Genomic DNA, 18,526 nt, shown 5'->3' on the forward strand with positions numbered 1-18,526 from the left:
CCCAGTACCTCAGTTGAAAATGCAGAAATAACCAGTCTTCTGTGTCCTTCGCGCTGGGAGTTGGAGACTGGAGCTGTTCCTATTCGGCCATCTTGCTCTGCCCCCCTGGACTTTTTTGTTAAAAAAAAGTTATCTATGACAGAAATATCTTAATGTCCGAAATAGTCCTTTAAATCAATTTTTAAGGGCAACAATTTGGTAGAACATTTATTTTGATAACAGTTTCAGAATTGTATAATTCAAAACTAGAAAGGATTAATCTACATCAATGAGTTGAATGTTTGGGAAGTCTCAGATGTGGCTATATGGATTTTCATTAAATGTTGGATTTAAATATGGGAGGAATGTGTTAGGAATTTAAAACATCATGTCAGCTTGAGATTGTGAACTTAATTAAAAGCATTGCTTTAGCCAGGCATGGTGGCTCATTCCTGTAATCCGAGCACTTTGGGAGGCCAAGGCAGGCAGATCACTTGTGGTCAGGAGTTTGAGACCAGCCTGGCCAACATGGTGAAACCCAATGTCTACCAAATATATAAAAAGTTAGCCAGATGTGGTGGTGTGCATCTGTAATCCCAGCCACTCTGGAGGCTGAGGCAGGAAAATCTCTTGAACCCAGGGGACGGATGTTACAGTGAACTGAGATCATGCCACTACACTCCAACCTGGGTGACAGAGTGAGACTCCATCTCAAAGAAAAAAGAAAAAAAGGCATTAGTTTAATTCTTTCACCTTCTTATCCATTAATAATACATGTAAAGACATTTCAGGTTTTATTTTGTTTGTAATAATCTTAGACAAATTTGTCAGACTTTGGGCTCTGTAAAATGTCAATGTTGTATCTGATAAATAGAGTTTAGGTTGAAAGAGCAATTACAATTCTGGCAACATTTTGATTCATCATCTTTGAAATTTACGTTATTTAGGCTTTATTAAAGTATGGCTTCTTGTTCATCTTCTGTGTACCTTTTCCTCACTGCCTTTGCCTGGGCCCTACTCAGCATAATGGAAATGTCTCCACCAAGCTGGTAGCAGGCTGAGCCATCATTGTGTGGGGTGGCCATAGTTTTCTCGATGTGGTATTTATCATTGAAGATCTTGGTGCTTTTTTACTTTTTTAATACTAAAGTGTTGCATTTTAAAAACAAGCAATAGATTGACACTTATATAGCTTTTAAGTGATATAATGAATCAGTAATATATTTATTACAGCACTTAAAATATAGTTTAATAAGTTTTTGGAAATTTTTTCTGAAGTGATGAAGTCAGTTATGATCATGTAGAATGACTGTTTTGATCACATGTAGTGACTTGAAATCTTAAAATGCATTTGATTACTCAGAACTAACCCACATCTAGAGGTCTATAAATGAACTGTTTTCAAAACCATATCAGTTATTGTCACATATTTCAGCAGTGGCATTCCTATGGTATATTCTTGAGTGATTATAAATGAGCATGAGAAGTTCATTTCTCTTATTTTTCTTTTATGATTATTTTTCTAGTTAAAAGAGTGAATATAAATTTTAAAGAGTATATAACCTTATTCTTCTACCTATTTGGAAGTGAAATATTTTAGAGTCCTAATGATGAACCCAGTTACTTCTATTAAAACTTAAGTATGGAGCTTTATGGAGCTATAATTGATTTGGAAAATAAGACAGTATCAACCCCCATATTTCTATTTTCTTGACAACAGAGAGCAGCAATTTCTAGACGAAATGGATCTTTACTCTTTTGATTCTTACCAGTTGCTTCTTCACAGCTGGTATCTGTGAAGATGGAATCTATAGCAGAATTCAGCTGAGAGATAAAATTGCTCAATCAGCATTCAGGCAGTAATAAGTAGATATGATTTTTTTCATTACTTTATGAATTTTACTGATAATTTTTTATTAAGCTCTTTGTTTCTATTGATTGTTTTACTGAAAATATATCAGTTTGCAATTGATTTGATAGGGAAAAATATAATGTGGTTCTCAGATATATTCTGTCATTTAAATTTTTGAAGTGATTTTCAGAAACCAGCTAAAATTTATCTGATTAAAATATTGTAAATGATCAAATAAACCTTTTAAAATGATTCCAAATATCATATACACAACATTTGTACAATTCTCAAAAAGTTATGTGGATTAAACTCTCACAGCTGATAATTTGGCTCTCCAGGCAATGAATCGCTCCCTGGCTAATGTGATTCTTGGAGGCTATGGTACCACTTCAACAGCTGGTGGAAAACCCATGGAAATTTCTGGCACACATACGGAAATCAACCTTGACAATGCAATTGATATGATTCGAGAAGCTAATAGCATTATTATTACACCAGGTAAAGAAAAAAAGCAAAACCGAATAACCTATAAAGCTGTTATCATTGATGACGTTAAAATTTCTTATAATAGGAAAGTAGAATTGAAACTTCTTTAGTTTTGAAAATATGATGGAAACTTAATAGCAATTCTATGATTACTAAGTGAAAAATATTGAGAATTCCTAGTTTAAGTTAATATTCTGGAGATCACATGGTAATTCTATAAATTCTTACAGTGGGTTCTAGTCGTGTCTTTCTGTGATTATGTGTACATGTTTACATCATTTTTGAGTCTTTTTTTTTCTCATTGGTAATTTTTGGGCCCATTGTCAAGATTAAATTAGATATAGTATATGAAAATCTTTAGCCTACTCATTAGAGTTGCTCAATAAATGTTATTCTTTTTCAAAAATGATTATTTAAAAAATCATCAAGAATCATGTGGTTTTCAACAAAATGAAGCAATGTGTCCTGGTAGAAAGTGCTTGGTTTGGAGTCACGATACCTCACTTTTGTTCTTAATTAAGAATTCTTAATCTATGTGACATTACCCAAGTCATTTAATTTCTCTAGGCCTCAATTTTCTAGTTATCTGAGTTTTAGCTCTTCACTGTTATCACAGAATACTGTGGTATTATGGGTAATACATTGGTTTCAGATTAAGATTTTAACTCTATCATGTTATCAAATGAGTTTTCTGTGAAGAAAATCTACTGATTTGACATATGAGTAGTTTACTAGTTAGTTATGTACTGAAGTAAAAATAGGAGACATTAGCTGAGTTGAATGTTACAGTGTAAGCTTTCTCAACTTGGGACAATATCACTTTAGGGACATTTGAAATAGGTGTATTTGGGTTTTTGGTTGTCCAAAGATGGGACTGCTACTGTCAGTTAGTGGATGGAAGCAGATAAATGAAATGTACTGTAATGTGTGGGGCACTGCTGCATAATGAATCATCACACCCCAAGTGTCATTGGTCTTACCCGTTGAGCAATGCTGTACTGGAGTATAAAGGTGTAAAGATGTAGAGGACACAATCTATTTCCTCTAGGCATTTTCCATCTAATGATGAAGTCAGATAGGTAGATCAGTAATGCAAGGTGGGTTATGATAAGGGCTAAACTGAACTATGTGGACAATTTTTTGATCACAAGAAACCTATGAAGGTTTGTAGGGAGGTGAGGATTTGTTTTTAGGCCTTAGAGGATAGATGGTGTTGGGATGGGAGAAGCCAGTGGGAATAGCTTGAGCAGAGACTTGGCATTTGAAAAAATGGGGATAGAAAAGTGGGGACAGATGTGAGATTCATTGTGCAGGTAGAATGGACAGAAAAGGCAGTGAAGATGACTGAAGTTCTTCGTTATACCTGTAATAACATCAGAAATATGGAAACAGTTTTTGGAGTGTGGGGAGAAAATTTTGAGTTCTTTTCTTGAGATATTAAATTTGAGGTGGAGATGGGACAAGAGGCATGCTATACTGGGGCACAAATGACAGGTCAAGCCTGCGGACAGATTGGGAATCATCAGATGGTTGTTGAAGTCATGAGATAAGCTGAGGTTTTCAAGGAGATTGTGAGGGGCAAAGTTAAAGCCCTTTGGAAGCTTTGTCGTATAAGCGGAGAAAAGAAGGAGATAAACTATTGAAGGAACTAGAGGAAGAATAATAACAAAGTTAGGCTGGGACAGGGGACTGCAGTGTCATCAAAGCCAAGTATGAAGAGAGTTTAAAAACACGAGAGAGAGAGAGATGGAGAGAGACAGAGAAAGAGATGAGAGGAAACACACAAGGGTATGTGCAGTGTCGGGGGCAGGGGTGCACAGCGGTATTAGACACTACAGAAGATTGAGGAGCAATCATTACATTTTCAATTTGAAATTTAGGGCAATATTTTTTAAAAGCCAAGCTTATAAGTTTGCTTTCATTTCTAGTCCTGTTAAATGATTGCCTCTGTTGGCATAAACATGTGTTTTGATCAAGAGAGAAGTTGTACTTCATGTAATTTCAAAATAAAATACACATTCTTCTGTGTTCTTAATGTTCCTTGCAGGCTATGGTCTCTGTGCAGCCAAAGCTCAATACCCCATTGCTGATTTGGTAAAGATGCTCACTGAACAAGGCAAAAAAGTCAGGTAAGTGTTTGCAGTGGAGAGGCTTGCAGTGTGTGTAAAGATGTGTGTGTGGAGAAAAGGAAATAGAGTGGACCCTTGAACAATGTAGGGGTTAGGGCACTGACCCGCCCATACAATTAAAGATCCATATATAACTTTTGAATCTTCAAAAACGTGCCTACTAATGGCCTACTGGTGATCAGAATGCTTACTGATAGCATAAACAAAATGTGTATCCATTAACAAATTTTATGTTATATGTATTAAATAGTAGAGAAAGGAAAATGTAAGAAAATCATAAGGAAGAGAAAATATATTTGCTATTCCTTAAGTGGAAGTGGATCATCATAAAGGTTTTAATCCTTGTCTTTATGTTGAGTGAGATGAGAAGAAGGAGGAAGAGGAGGAGTTAGTCTTGCTCTCATGAGTGACAGCGGCAGAAGAAAATCTGTGGATAAGTGGACCCTCGCAGCTCAAACCCATGTTGTTCAAGGGTCAGCTGTAAATGGCTTCTGAAAAAGATGACTGTTTCTTAAAGTGGTGTTTTACATATGTAATCCTAGGTAAACAAGTTAAGTTGTTAACGAACAAGCCATATTCTGGTCTTAGTCTTACTATTTAGATTTTGCTGTCCCTGGATTAGCATCAACTCAAATATTATTGACTCATTTTAGAAAAGGTAAATTTGTTATTCCAAATTCTTGAATATTTATTAATGGGAAAATCAAAAGTCTTGTTTCTCTGTGGTTTGATTTGAGGAAAGAGGTCAAGCGAAGCATTTTAAGTACATCAAGTTGTATCTTTTTGGTTTCTGGTCACACTGAATGAAGACAAAAGGTCTTAAAAGAGAGGCCTTGAAGAGCAAGATCAAGTAATAAACCTGTGTGCTGGTTACTGTTTTGCTGAGTTAGCTCTCATATACTCAGGGTGGAAAAGACTGCTGAAAGTGTTCTTTTCATAAAGATATTCATGTTTTGAAATATGAATCAGAGCAGCAGCTGTTCCTGCCACTTGCCATTTGGGCATTGGTCTGCTCTTGGGAGGATATTAAGCAGAATGGCAAAGTTGAGGGACTCCGTTTTACTAGCTTATTCTCCATGATGTTGGATAAAGTGTTTGAGGAACGTACAAATAGGGCCATTGGGTGATGAATGTGGTGACCCTCAAGGTACTTTGCATCTGTCCTGCTCACCTTTGGGTCCCTGTTCTGGAACTCTCATATTACTTAGGAATCAGAGAAGAGATCCTATGAGTTATCCCTGGTAGGGCAACTGCTGCCTGTTTTGTGGAGAGGCTGGTTCACTAGCAGTTGCATTGATGTGGCACTGTAAGTCAGAGAGACAAGGTAGCTCATTAAATAGAATTAGTTTGTTTACCAGGATGGTAATGTTTGTGGGCAAAACTGTTAATTTCTGTTCATAAAAGTTTTAGACATCAACCTTATGCTTTTGTCTGAAGACAAAAGCATCATCTGATGAGAAAATAAGCCAAACAGTGTTCCTAGAGCCAGCCAGAGTACTTGTGCTGGACTGGATGCAGAATCCTAATCTCTGGCTGGAATGTCCCAGCTACTAGTAGTAGTGAAAGAAACTTAGATGATGAAATCAGGGGGCTACCTTAATTGTATTAGTGTCAGCAGTTATGTCAGCTGCAATTTTATTTCTTCCTTCCTTTCTTTCCTATGCTTCCTTTCTTCTCTCACTCCTTCCTCCAATCTATAGTTTGTGTTTGTCAAATATATAGAATCAAAATACTATTTTGTGGTGGGACCAGCATTTCTGTGATATGATTTTCATGTTTATTGAGAATCTTAGATGAATTGAAGATAGATGATGAGAAAAATCATTGACTTTATTTTTAAATTTTTACATAAGAAGTCTACTTTTTAGTTACTTATTCCAGTTTTTACATAGGATATTAAGCTGTGCTTTTTAAAGCCATCATTTTGCTACTGAGAACATTTGTAGGCCTGCAAGTGAAAAGGATGTGTTAAACAACGTTTTATGATTTTTCTAAAAAGAAACTGCTTTCTCTATTCAGTCCACATGTGAAAAAATCTAATGTATTCGTAATGCCCTCTTTCACCATATAAATGTTTAGGAGATGAGTGGCAATCATAATAGAGAAAGAAAAATGCCTTTCATGTCTTAGTTATCCTTAGGGAAGGGAAGGATTAATTTGACATACTTCTTGTAACCTGTTGATCAGCCTAGGTTAACCAGACATCTTGTAAAATCAGTCCAGTGTTAAATAAGTGGATGTGGAGTGAAGAGCATCATGACTGTAGTGCAGCTTGAAGGAAGACAGGACCTTAAGGGAAATGTCAAAGGAAATAAGAGAGATGGGAAAAATGATCTGAAAGGAAAAAGGATAAGACAAATGAATTTTTTGTTTCTGATCTGATTAAAATTAGAATTTTATCTTTGAGGATATGATATAAACTACTGTTGTAGGATGATTTCTGTGACACTGCTTGGGAAAAGTAATTATTTGATGAAAGGTTTATGAGAAATATTTAATTATACATATATGAATACTTTTTCAGTTCTACATTTTTTATTGAAGTAATTGTGTGAATAGGACCAAAGACTTTTCATGAGAGAGCTTTTCATTGCTTCACATAATTGTTAACATAGTTCAAATACTTTTATAAATTTATTAATAATTTATTATGTAGGATCAGAATAAGATTATTAATTCAGTCTAGTTTCTCTATTTGTAAGTTATTTATAGTCATCTTTCATATTAAAGGTGAAATATATTAATATATTATTGTTTTGTTACTATAGTATGTTGAATTTTCAACATAAACTTTGTAACAAATTATGTAAATCTTCCATTTGAATTAAATGGAAAAGGACTATTCTTGCTAAAATGATGACAGTAGATCATCATATTTTTCTGTGTGAATTTTTTTTATTGAAAGAGATTTGTAGAAACTTTGTGATTTTCTTTGTATGTGTTACCTTTTCACAGGAGAAATGCAAATTTTCTTTATGAAGTTAGGAATATATATATACATAGATGCTAGCTTTTTTCCTTTTTTTTTTTAAGGGGCAGATGTCTGTTTGAACAAGAGATGGCTGTAGCAGTTACCTCGTATTTTGATGAAATAAATCTGTATTTACAGTTTGCAGTAATTTAGTCCTTTCATCACTCTGTGGAGCTCCCACGGTGTTCATTGAGTACAGCTGCTGGGCCTCTGGAGTTAGTAGGTCTTTGTGCCTCAGGACCCCAGCATGCCTAGCATCCAGATGTGGTGACATATTCACACACATCCCCTGTGGAAATGTGCCAGTGTGGACATATGATTGTCATCAATTAGTTACGCCCAAGTGGTGCCAAGAAAAATCGCATCTGTCATACAGTCTGTCTGGCTTCAAGGCCCATGATTGATTTAGAGACACTCCTGTTTTCCTTTACTTTGGCCATAGTCATAACATGCTCATGAACTAAGATTATATAATAAAGCACATGACATTTCATGACAAGAACTCATTTTAGAATGTCATGAAAGTTCACTGGCTTAGACTTTCTTTAGTGGCCAAGATATCATTTGCTTCCCAGTAGCCCAGAATGCCTGTATAGCTTACCTAACTTCTACTTGATGTCTAAAAGGATTTTATGACAACAATCTTATGGTATAAGAGCCACAGATATTTTTTATTTTTCCTTCCCAATTTTTGGATTGATTATATGATAGGCTTTTCATTGTAAGGCACAGATAGTGTTCCCATTGAGTAATTAGAAAGGGGTAGAATATGCCTGTAATCCCAGCACTTTGGGAGGCTGAGGCAGGGGGATCAGGAGGTCAGGAGATCGAGATCATCCTGGCTAACATGGTGAAACGCCGTCTCTACTAAAAATACAAAAAATTAGCCGGGTGTGGTGGTGGGCACCTGTAGTCCCAGCTACTCGGGAGGCTGAGGCAGGAGAATGGCGTGAACCAGGGGGCAGAGCTTGCAGTGAGCCGAGATCGTGCCACTGCACTCCAGCCTGGGTGACAGAGCGAGACTCCATCTCAAAAAAAAAAAGGGGGTAGAATTTTTTTCTTTTTTATAATTAATTATTGATTTTCTTTCTATAAATCGTTATTGCTTGAATTATCACAGAAGTCATTTGAATTTATTAAATACCTTTCAACTTATTATTATTATTTTGTTTTTGAGATGGAGTTTCACTGTTGTCACCCAGGCTGGAGGGCAGTGGCATGATTTCAGCTCACTGCAAACTCTGCCGCCTGGGTTCAAAGCGATTCTCTTGCCTCAGCCTGCCAAGTAGCTGGGGCTGTAGGCACACGCCACACCTGGCTGATTTTTGTATTTTTGGTAGAGATGGGGTTTTGCCATGTTGGCCAGGCTGGTCTCGAACTCCTGACCTCAAGTGATCCACCTGCCTCGGCCTCCCAAAGTGCTGGGATTACAGGCGTGAGCCAAAGCGCGTGGCTTCAACTTCTTTGAGTGACTAACTGATGTTATGTATTGCTTTCATGTTAATGTTCTACCACATCCTTCTATTAATAACTTACTGAGAAATTTGTTGCTAGGTACTGAGCATACAAGGATGAATAAGTCTAAATCTCAGAAGTTTATAGTTATGAAGAAATCACTATTAACAGATCAATCAATGAATGAATTCCATTTAATGTGATAGCATGCTAAGACAAGTAGAGTAGTAGTAAGAATACAAGGAGTAGTTAGCTGTCCAGGAGATATTTTAAACTTTTTACAAGCTGAAATATCTTGCATATTTTTAAAAATAAATATTTTCATTTATTTTTTATATACTGTCTAAACACATCTAGCTGCCTGTGGTATTTGCAATCTAATAATGTTTTACAGTCCTGTGTAATATGGCTATAGGTTTAAATACATGTTATTTTTACTTAGAAATGATTCTTTGAAGATACTTGAAAATATAAAATATTTTGTTCATCTAACTAACTGGATTTTTTTGTTGTTGTTGTTGAAATTTCACTCTGTGAAATTGTGAGGTTGAAGTGATTCTCCCACCTCAGCCTCCCAAGTAGCTGGGATTACAGGCATGCACCATCACGCCCGACTAATTTTTGTATTTTTAGTGGAAACGGGGTTTCATCATGTTGACCAGGCTGATCTCAAACTCCTGACCTCAGGTGATCCACCCACCTTGGCTTCCCAGAGTGCTGGGATTACAGGCATGAGCCACCACATTAGGCCAGGATTTTCCTGAGTTTCATGGATAAATGTGATTCAGATAAACTAAGTTCAGCCTTCTTAGATTTGTTATGTTTTTGGGTGGAGGAACAGTCAAGGCTTGCAAATTGGTAAAGCAATAAAGTTACATACTTCTGACGAGAATAGAAACTGGGCCAGTTGAAATTATCTCGTATAGTATTTGAATAACGAGATAGACATTATTTAGCAGTTTCATGTCAGCTTTGTAATACTTTTATAAAATACAGATACCACTATTCATATCCATAACCATTCATTGAACAAATAATTATAATATATAGCACTCTTTCCCAGGCTACTGTTGTAGGTCCCGGGGATACCTCAGTGAAGATAACAGCTGAAAATTCCTGGTCTGATGGAATTTATGTTAATTAACTAATTAATTGATTAATTAATAGACTTCAAGATAATCTGAATTGGAGATTATAACCCCATTTGTCTCCAATTTCAATGCTACTTGAAAAACCAGAGAACAGCTGTAGCATAGGTTATTGTATCAGAATTTCAAAGTTATAGCTGCCACTATTTGGCCTTGAATTAGCCAGCACTTTTGATTTTCTCAAAGAATGTGGTGTGTTTCTTTGCACTTTGCACTGGGGCTGCCTTCTCGAAAAACGTGGTGGCAGGATAGTGGGTATGGGTTATTTGTATAACTGGTCAAATGAATGAAACTTTGATGGAAGAGAGGAAAACCAAAGAAAGTATGTGCATTCACTCACATCTATGTTCAACCTATTGTGTGGGGTTGCTAGTAATCTCCCAGATCAAAGGTGTCTGTTATGCTCCTAGAAAGGGGCCACCTTCATCCCAGATTGGCTTTATCTTGTCTACAGCATATTGGTATGGTGGAAAGAACAGAATACTGGGTTAAAGCCTGTGCTTTAGGTGCTTTGTAAAGCCTCTTTCGGTCATACCACCCTAGGACGCATTCCTTATAAACTGTTGTCACAGGCATTCCTGTGGTCTGAGGAAAAAACTCTTAACTATTGATGAACTCATTGTCACTGACCATCAGGGTGATTTTTGGCTTCTGGTTCTAGTATCAGTTACAGGAAATTCTTTGAGCTTAGTTTTTACAATGAAGTTCGTGTGAACAACTAAATAAGGATCTTGCTTATAAATAATTTTCATTTTATTGAGCTCATTAGCCATTACATTCCAAGAGCCACTCAATAGCATCATAAAAATTATTCAGACAGAAAGGTGAAATTATGTATAATTTTAACTAAATCTCTCATATTATAATATGCCAGAATGTAATATTCGAGAGTTAGTTGCAAATTGAATTCTTTCTTTCTGATATCATTCTTCATAATCTTGTTGACTATTTAAAAATCAAAACAGTGTCAGTAGTCATACAGTTTCTATTCTGGGCCTGGTAGTTGGATTTGGTTAAGCGATGGGAAAACTAGATTTGGGCACAATCTATAATTACTCTCCTCAGAATGGAAAAGGTAGTTTTGGGACATGGTTTTATAGAGGACTGCATTGATGTTTGCATGAGACCATCTGAGCTGATCCTTCTTACTTACCTCTTTGGGTGGCCTCAGTGTCACAGGTCACATGTACGATGGAAAATGTGACTGTAGCCTGTGAAACATTTCCTCATTCACATTCATAAGACAAGGTCTATTATTCTGCATTAGAAAAATTGTTCCCCTGAGATGTTTTCGTAAGCTCTCTTTCATATATATATATTTTTTTCCAAAGAAGGGAAGGCCGTGATGAACAGCAGAATTCAGAAACAGAGTAGCAGTTCAGCCCTTATTTGCCTTCAAAAAAAGAAAAGTACAAAGTGTTCTTTAATTCTGGCTTTTGGAAAGTTCTAGGAAATTAAATGAACACTTTTTTTTCAGTAGGAATTGTATGAGTGAATTCATCAGAACTGCTGCTTCTAAGAAGGACTCTGATAGTTTTAGAAATCTAGGTGTTTATTCCTTTGCCTGGAAAGCCTCACCAGAGATGTTGACTCTACAACGTATCTCATTCATTAGTTTTTGTGGACAGCAAGTGCCTCATCAGGATTTTTTTTTTTTCACTTCTTACCATATTTCTCTTCAGATGGATAGACTAGCCCCACCCAGTTGGTCCAGGCCTTTTCGCCACCAAAGATTATTTATCTAACAGGAACAATTACCCTGCTGACACCATGATTTGGAAATTTTTATTGAGAACTGACTTACTAAAATGATTCCTTAATAAAAAAAAAACTCTTTTCCTTGTACTTTTAAAAAGCGTGATTTAAAACTGTCACCAGAAGTTCTGATCAGCATGTGATAAACCAAAGAAACCTGCCTTTTCAGTGAGTCTATCATATTTTTCACAAGTGAAATGCATAATTAAATGTAAAAAAATATTGAATATAGTAACAAATCATTTGATTACCTCCAGAGACCCTCCTCAGAATGTAACACTGCCACATACAAACAGAATTCCACAGCTCCTTGAGGTATAGCCCATACTAGGGACTCTTTATTGTATCCACAGTGGAATTTCCAACCTATTTTTGGGACAGAACACTGTGCAAACATTTTTGGTATAATTTCTAAATGAAGAATTCCTACCTTAAGAAGCAGTTGGAAGACTGGAAGATCTTTAAGTTCTATTTAAACCATTAAGGTTTTATGGATGTTTAAATATTTATAGTTTTAAAACAGGAGAAGTTAGTAGACATTTAACAAATGAGCCTTCTTTTTATTTTCTGTTTATGTATTTTGTTTACTTTGTCAACCTCCTAGAAGGTTATCATAACATATTTAGGAAAATTGTGGGATGATAGTATTGGGAAGGCAGAATTCCAAAATGCTATCAATGTACCTTGTCCTATATCCAGCTTGATTTTAAAGTGTAAAACAGAGTAAAATAAGGGAAAGTAACTCTGAACATCTGGAGTATGGACATAAATTTTGCATCGTGACTCACAATACATGTAAGCAAATAGTTGAAGGTTGTAAAGAGCTTTTTTCAAAAAAATCTGTTAATCCTTGTCACTATGTATAATAGCAAGAAGCTGCAAAATGGAAAAAGTACTCTAAATAGTTTAGAAAGGGGCCCAATTGTACTTATAGTTTCTTTGTGTAACTGTTGAATTGGGATGCTTGATTTAATTAAACATTCTTAATAGTTTATTGCTGAACTAGGTCTGGATATTTCCATAATACAAGAAGCAAAACATTGTTTGAACAGTTTTGGTAGGATGCATGCGGTGAATGTTTTATATTCTTTAATGGCCTCACATACCCAAGAAAACTTCTGTTAAGTACCCTGGTCAGGACATATTGTCTCCATGGTCTGTGATCATGGAAATTTCTGTTGTAGTGTCCCCTTTAAAACATGTGGTATCTGAAATCTAATGTGAAGTTGCAAAAACCTCTAAAGAATGAAGTTTATGTCATCATGTATTATAAAAGAGGTTTTTAAAAAACAGTACTTTTTGAATTTCTTCTTTTTTGTATTTTACCAACTATACTCAGTATTCATGAATAGTTCTTGTATATACTCGTATTTGTTTTTATTCTTCCTTGGTTAATTTAATCGGTTCTGAAGATCAGGTTGTTTCATTTGAGTAGATTATTCTACTTTTTCTGAACTGTGCCTGGGTCTATTCTTAATTGATGACTGAAGCCTAAGCTTTTTTATCATCTAATGTTCCATGAAAGGCTTTATTGTTTTCATATTTGAGAGAGGAAAATAGCAAATAGTGTTGAATTTTTTTTTGTTTTTTGTTTTTTTTTGCTTCGAGATAGTGAAGAGATTGTCCTAACTTGATCACATTTGTTGTATCTATCAACCAAAGAAACAATACATTTTTGCCTAATCATATCAGTTAAATGGTTAAAAATGATCTTTTGAAATTTGACTCTATCAAAGTATTTGAGTGTTAGTTTTGACCAAGTTCCCAGGGAGCCCAACATTGATAATTATTGGCCTCAATCTAGATTGACTGTATAGTTTTTTATTTTTATTTTTTATTTTTTTATTTTTATTTTTTCTGAGATGGAGTCTCGCTCTGTCGCCCGGGCTGGAGCGCAGTGGCCGGATCTCAGCTCACTGCAAGCTCCGCCTCCCGGGTTCCCGCCATTCTCCTGCCTCAGCCTCCCGAGTAGCTGGGACTACAGGCGCCTGCCACCTCGCCCGGCTAGGTTTTTTTTTTTTGTATTTTTTAGTAGAGACGGGGTTTCACTGTGTTAGCCAGGATGGTCTCGATCTCCTGACCTCGTGATCCGCCCGTCTCGGCGTCCCAAAGTGCTGGGATTACAGGCTTGAGCCACCGCGCCCGGCCTGTATAGTTTTTTAATACTTTTGATGTAGCTGCAAATACAAATAATTTCTGGCTTTTATTGGACTCTATTGATTTTTACTTGCATTACAAGGTAAAAATTAGAAAAGCAACCCAGTAAGTGTTGACTTTAAATCAACATTTGTTTTAATGTGAAAATGTGTGCTTCTTTATATTAAGTGATTATTAAAAATATGCATTTATTTGAAAAACACAGATGAACATTTATATTATACAAAAATGTATGTGAACAGGATAATTGCTGTGTACGTTTATTGAACACTTATGTCTGCCAGGTGTTGGTCTAAAGCACCTTGTATGAAAAGCTTTTTACACAAACTACATCACTTAAATCCCTCAATAGTCCTCTGAGGAGATTTTATTATCAATCCCATGGTACATGTGAGGGAATGGAGGTGCACAGAAGTAAATTGTTCAAATGCTTTGAACCTGGCAGTGGGAAGCTAGAACTCTGAACTGCTACCCTATACTGCTTTTCTAAATCCTTTCTCTAAAAAGAGACATAGAAAGTATATAAATCAGTATACTTTATTGGGCACATTGTGTTGTTTAAAACTCCTTCTCTCCTTCTCTCTCTTTAATTGAGTCCCTGCAATAGAGTGGCAGGAACTGATAAATAAGACATGGTTTGTTCCTATTCTCAAGGAACTCTTAATTAGGAGAGCACAGTCATGTCAACCAGTTATGTTATTGCATGGTAAGAAGTAGATGCATAAAGGAAGAATTCTGAAAGCCTGCAAGATCTTTCTATGACCTTATTTTAGTTATTTTCCTCTGTAGGATCTTATCATGGTGACAGCTGATTCTTTTTTAAGCATTTGCATAATAAAAGATAATTTTCATAGTTGAAAGAGAAGAACTAAAAGATTGGTAGGCTTTGCATGTTGAAATTCTGGGTATTCTTCATGTGATGACGGAACATTGATGAGCTTTGGCCATCAGTTCCGGGAAATTGCTCATCATGGCCAACCAGTGTCTGATATAATTAATTTTAATACATACTTTGGGGATTAGCCAGTTACATGTGCCAGAATTTTTTATAAACTCACATTGACTCATCAGCATGCATATATATCTCTATGCATTTGACTGTATTCTGTTATTTTTCTCAAAACATTGGCATTCTCTTGTAATAATCTTGCATATGTTTTTTTTCTGACTTTAGAGTCATAAAGTTTAGTGTAATAAATTACTGTGCAAGTAGATATAAAATGATCGGTCCTTTGGGATATTAGGCATAACATGATGGTTATGTTGGTAATTATTTACCCTTTACAACTAGCTCAAAATTATTTACCCTTTACAACTAGCTCAACAAAAACGTTGTCTTTATGCAGTCTGCAGCTAATCAAGGCATCACAGAAAGAACTAATATTTTTAGAGGTCCTCAATTCCTAATTTGGTCCAAGATACTTCAGTTAAAGCCTCAAGATGGTAGCCAGATGGATTAATTTAAAGGCGACAAAAGCCATATTAAAAACAAATAAAATTAAACAAAATAAGCTGGAATCAAGGAGGGATATAAAATTGAGATCCAACAGTAATCACAAAGTATATATTGGGTTATGTAGCTAAAATAGAAGTCCTAGTTCACTGAATTTCAGGACTGGAGAGCTTTGTGGTAGGCAGAATAGTGGTCTCCCAACGTGTCCACATCTGAATCCCCAAAACCTACGACTATGTTACCTTACATAGCAAAAGGGACTTTGTAGATTTGATGAAGGTGAGGATTTTGAGATGGGGAGAATTTCTTGGATTATTGGGTGGGCTCAGTGTAATCACTAGGGTCATTATAAGAGGGAGGCAGGAGGATCAGAGTTAGAGAAGGAGATGTGACAGTGGAAGCAGAAGTTGGGGTGATGTAGCCCCCCACCAAGGAAAGAGGGAAGACTGCAGAAGTTGGAAAAGGCATGGAATGGAGTTTGCCCTAGAATCTTCAGGAGGAATTTAAAATTTTTAAAAAAATTTCAATAGATTTTTGGGGAATAGGTGTTTGGTTGCATGGAAAAGTTCTTTAGTGGTGATTTCTGAGATTTTGGTGCACCCATCACCCAAGGAGTGTACACTGTACCCAATGTGTACTCTTTTATCCCTTGCCACCTCCATCCTTTCCCCTGAGTCCCTAAAGTTGAATTATCGTTCTTAATGCATTTGTGCCCTGATAACTTAACTCCCACTTATGAGTGAGAAAATATAATTTTCCATTTGGTTTTCCATTCCTGAGTTACTTCACTTAGAATACTAGTCTCTAGTTCCATTCAGGTTGCTGTGAATGCCATTGTTTCATTCCTTTTTATGGCTGAGATACCACATTTTATTTATCTGCTTAGTGATTGATGGGCATTTGGGCTGGTTCCATATTTTTGCAATTAGAAATTGTGCTGCTATAAACATGTGTGCAAGTATCTTTTTTGTATAATGACTTCTTTTCTTCTGGGTGGATACCTAGTAGTGGGATTGCTGACTCAGATGGTAGATCTACTTTCAGTTCTTTAAAGAATCTCCACACTGTTTACCATACTGTATTGTACTAGTTTACATTCCCACTGGCAGTGTAAAAATGTTTCCTTTTTACTACATCCATACCAACCTTTATTATTTTTTGATTATGGCCATTCTTGCAGGATTGAGGTGGTATTGCGTTGTGGTTTGGTTTTCATTTCCTTGATAATTAGTGATGTTGAGCATTTTTCCATATGCTTGTTGGACATTTGTATATCTTCTTTTGAGAGTTGTCTATTCATGTCCTTAGGCCACTTTTAGATGGGATCGTTTGTTTTATTCTTGCTGGTTTGTTTGACTTCTTTGTAGATTCCGGACATTAGTCTTTTGTCAGATGTATAGATTTTGAAGATTTTCTCCCGCTCTGTGGGTTGTCTGTGAACTCTGTTGATTATTATTATTTTTGCTGTGCAGAAGCTTTTTAGCTTAATTAAGTCCCATCTATTTATCTTCATTTTTATTGCATTTGCCTTTGGGTTTTTGGTCATGAAATCTTCACCTAAGCCAATATCTAGAAGGGTTTTTCTGATGTTGTCTTATCGAATCTTTATGGTTTCGGGTCTTAGATTTAAGTATTTAATCCATCTTGAGTTGATTTTTGTATAAGGCGAGAGATGAGGATTCAGTTTCATTATTTCACATGTGGCTTACAATTGTCCCAATACCATTTGTTAAACAGGGTGACTTTTCCAGACAAAATCTCTGAATTGCCAGAAAAAGAATTCAGAAGGCCAATTATTAAGCTAATCAGGGAGGCACCACAGAAAGGTGAAGTCCAAGTTAAAGAAATCAAAAACATGATACAGGATATGAAAGGAAACATCTTTTGTGAAATAGAAAGCATAAGTAAAAAGCAATCACAGAGAAATGTGAAATACTTTGAGTGTCTCAGCAATAGAATAGAACAAACAGAAGAAACAACTTCAGAGATCAAAGATAAGACTTTTGAATTAACCCAATCCATCAAAGATAAAGAAAAAAGAATTTAAAAAAATGAACAAAGCCTCCAAGAAGTTTGGGACTATGTTTAACATCTAAAACTAAGAATAATTGGTGTTCCTGAAGAAGAAGAGAAATCTAGAAATTTGGAAAACATATTTGAGGGAAAAATTGAGGAAAACCTCCCTGGCCTTGGTAGAGATCGAGACATCCAAATAACACCCAGAAAAGCTCAAAGAACACCTGGGGAATTCATCACAAAACAATCCAGAAGGAATGAAGGCCTCTCGATAACTTGATTTTTTTTTTGTCCAGGGAAACTGATTTTGGACTTCTGACCTTCAGAACCCTTAAGTGATAACAAATTTGATTGTTTCAAGGCACTAAATTTGTGGTAGTTTGTTACAGCAGCAATATGAAACTAACACAGACTTTAAATGTCATGTGGAACAGCGATTCTTAGTCTTACATTCTCATCACTTAGGTTTTGGGAAGAGCAGTGGGCCTGGTGGGCCTGGGAGAAGCAGGAGATACTTATTGGTGATCTGGATTGGGAAATTAGGAAACATTTTTGGTGTCCAAGATTACTTTTAACACCTCAAAAGAGCACAAATGATTAATTTGAGAGGCAGTTAGTATTGTAGGATTGGGCAACATCATGTAGTTATTCTGGAAATCCTGGGCTCCCTCTAAGCTGCTTCTTGCTCTTACTAGTGGTAAGACCATGTATTGAAATCCCTCCCCCACCTTCAATAAATAAAATGCTGTCCCAGCTTCCATAATGGTCTTGATCATGCCCACTGCCAACCGTCCTTTGAGTTATATGTAAAATACTCTTGGATTCATTTTGGATTGAACTGGGAGTTACACATGAAGGCAGATTAATGAGTCTCTCTCCCTCTGGCCCACAAAAAAGAAGACTGAAATTTTCCTAGATAAGGCATTTGTTTTAAATTGTTAACAAAAAGCATTTTTTAAATAAAAAAAATTTAATTCTTTCTTTTGCATTTGAATATTTTCTTTTCTTCTCTTCTGTGCAAATAAGAAATATTTGGTCATCTGTGGTTTTTTTGAAAATCACAGTTTTTGAAAATCACACTTTTTTTCTGGCCAGTTGATCCAGAATTTTTTTTTTTTTTTTTTT

At 35.9% G+C, this 18,526-nt stretch overlaps 1 protein-coding gene across 2 annotated transcripts in view; it reads left to right on the plus strand.

The window, feature by feature from the left end:
- Positions 1–18,526, plus strand: part of NNT (nicotinamide nucleotide transhydrogenase) — a 111,868-nt gene that overhangs the window by 69,008 nt on the left and 24,334 nt on the right. For both annotated transcript variants that reach the window (XM_011954499.1, XM_011954498.1), the window contains exons 18-19: positions 2,170–2,329; positions 4,365–4,446. In XM_011954499.1, coding sequence (XP_011809889.1) covers positions 2,170–2,329; positions 4,365–4,446 — 242 coding nt within the window. The remainder of the gene's footprint in view (positions 1–2,169; positions 2,330–4,364; positions 4,447–18,526) is intronic.

The sequence above is a fragment of the Colobus angolensis genome, unplaced genomic scaffold, assembly GCF_000951035.1.
Source record: "Colobus angolensis palliatus isolate OR3802 unplaced genomic scaffold, Cang.pa_1.0 Scaffold383, whole genome shotgun sequence".
Lineage (NCBI taxonomy): Eukaryota > Metazoa > Chordata > Mammalia > Primates > Cercopithecidae > Colobus > Colobus angolensis.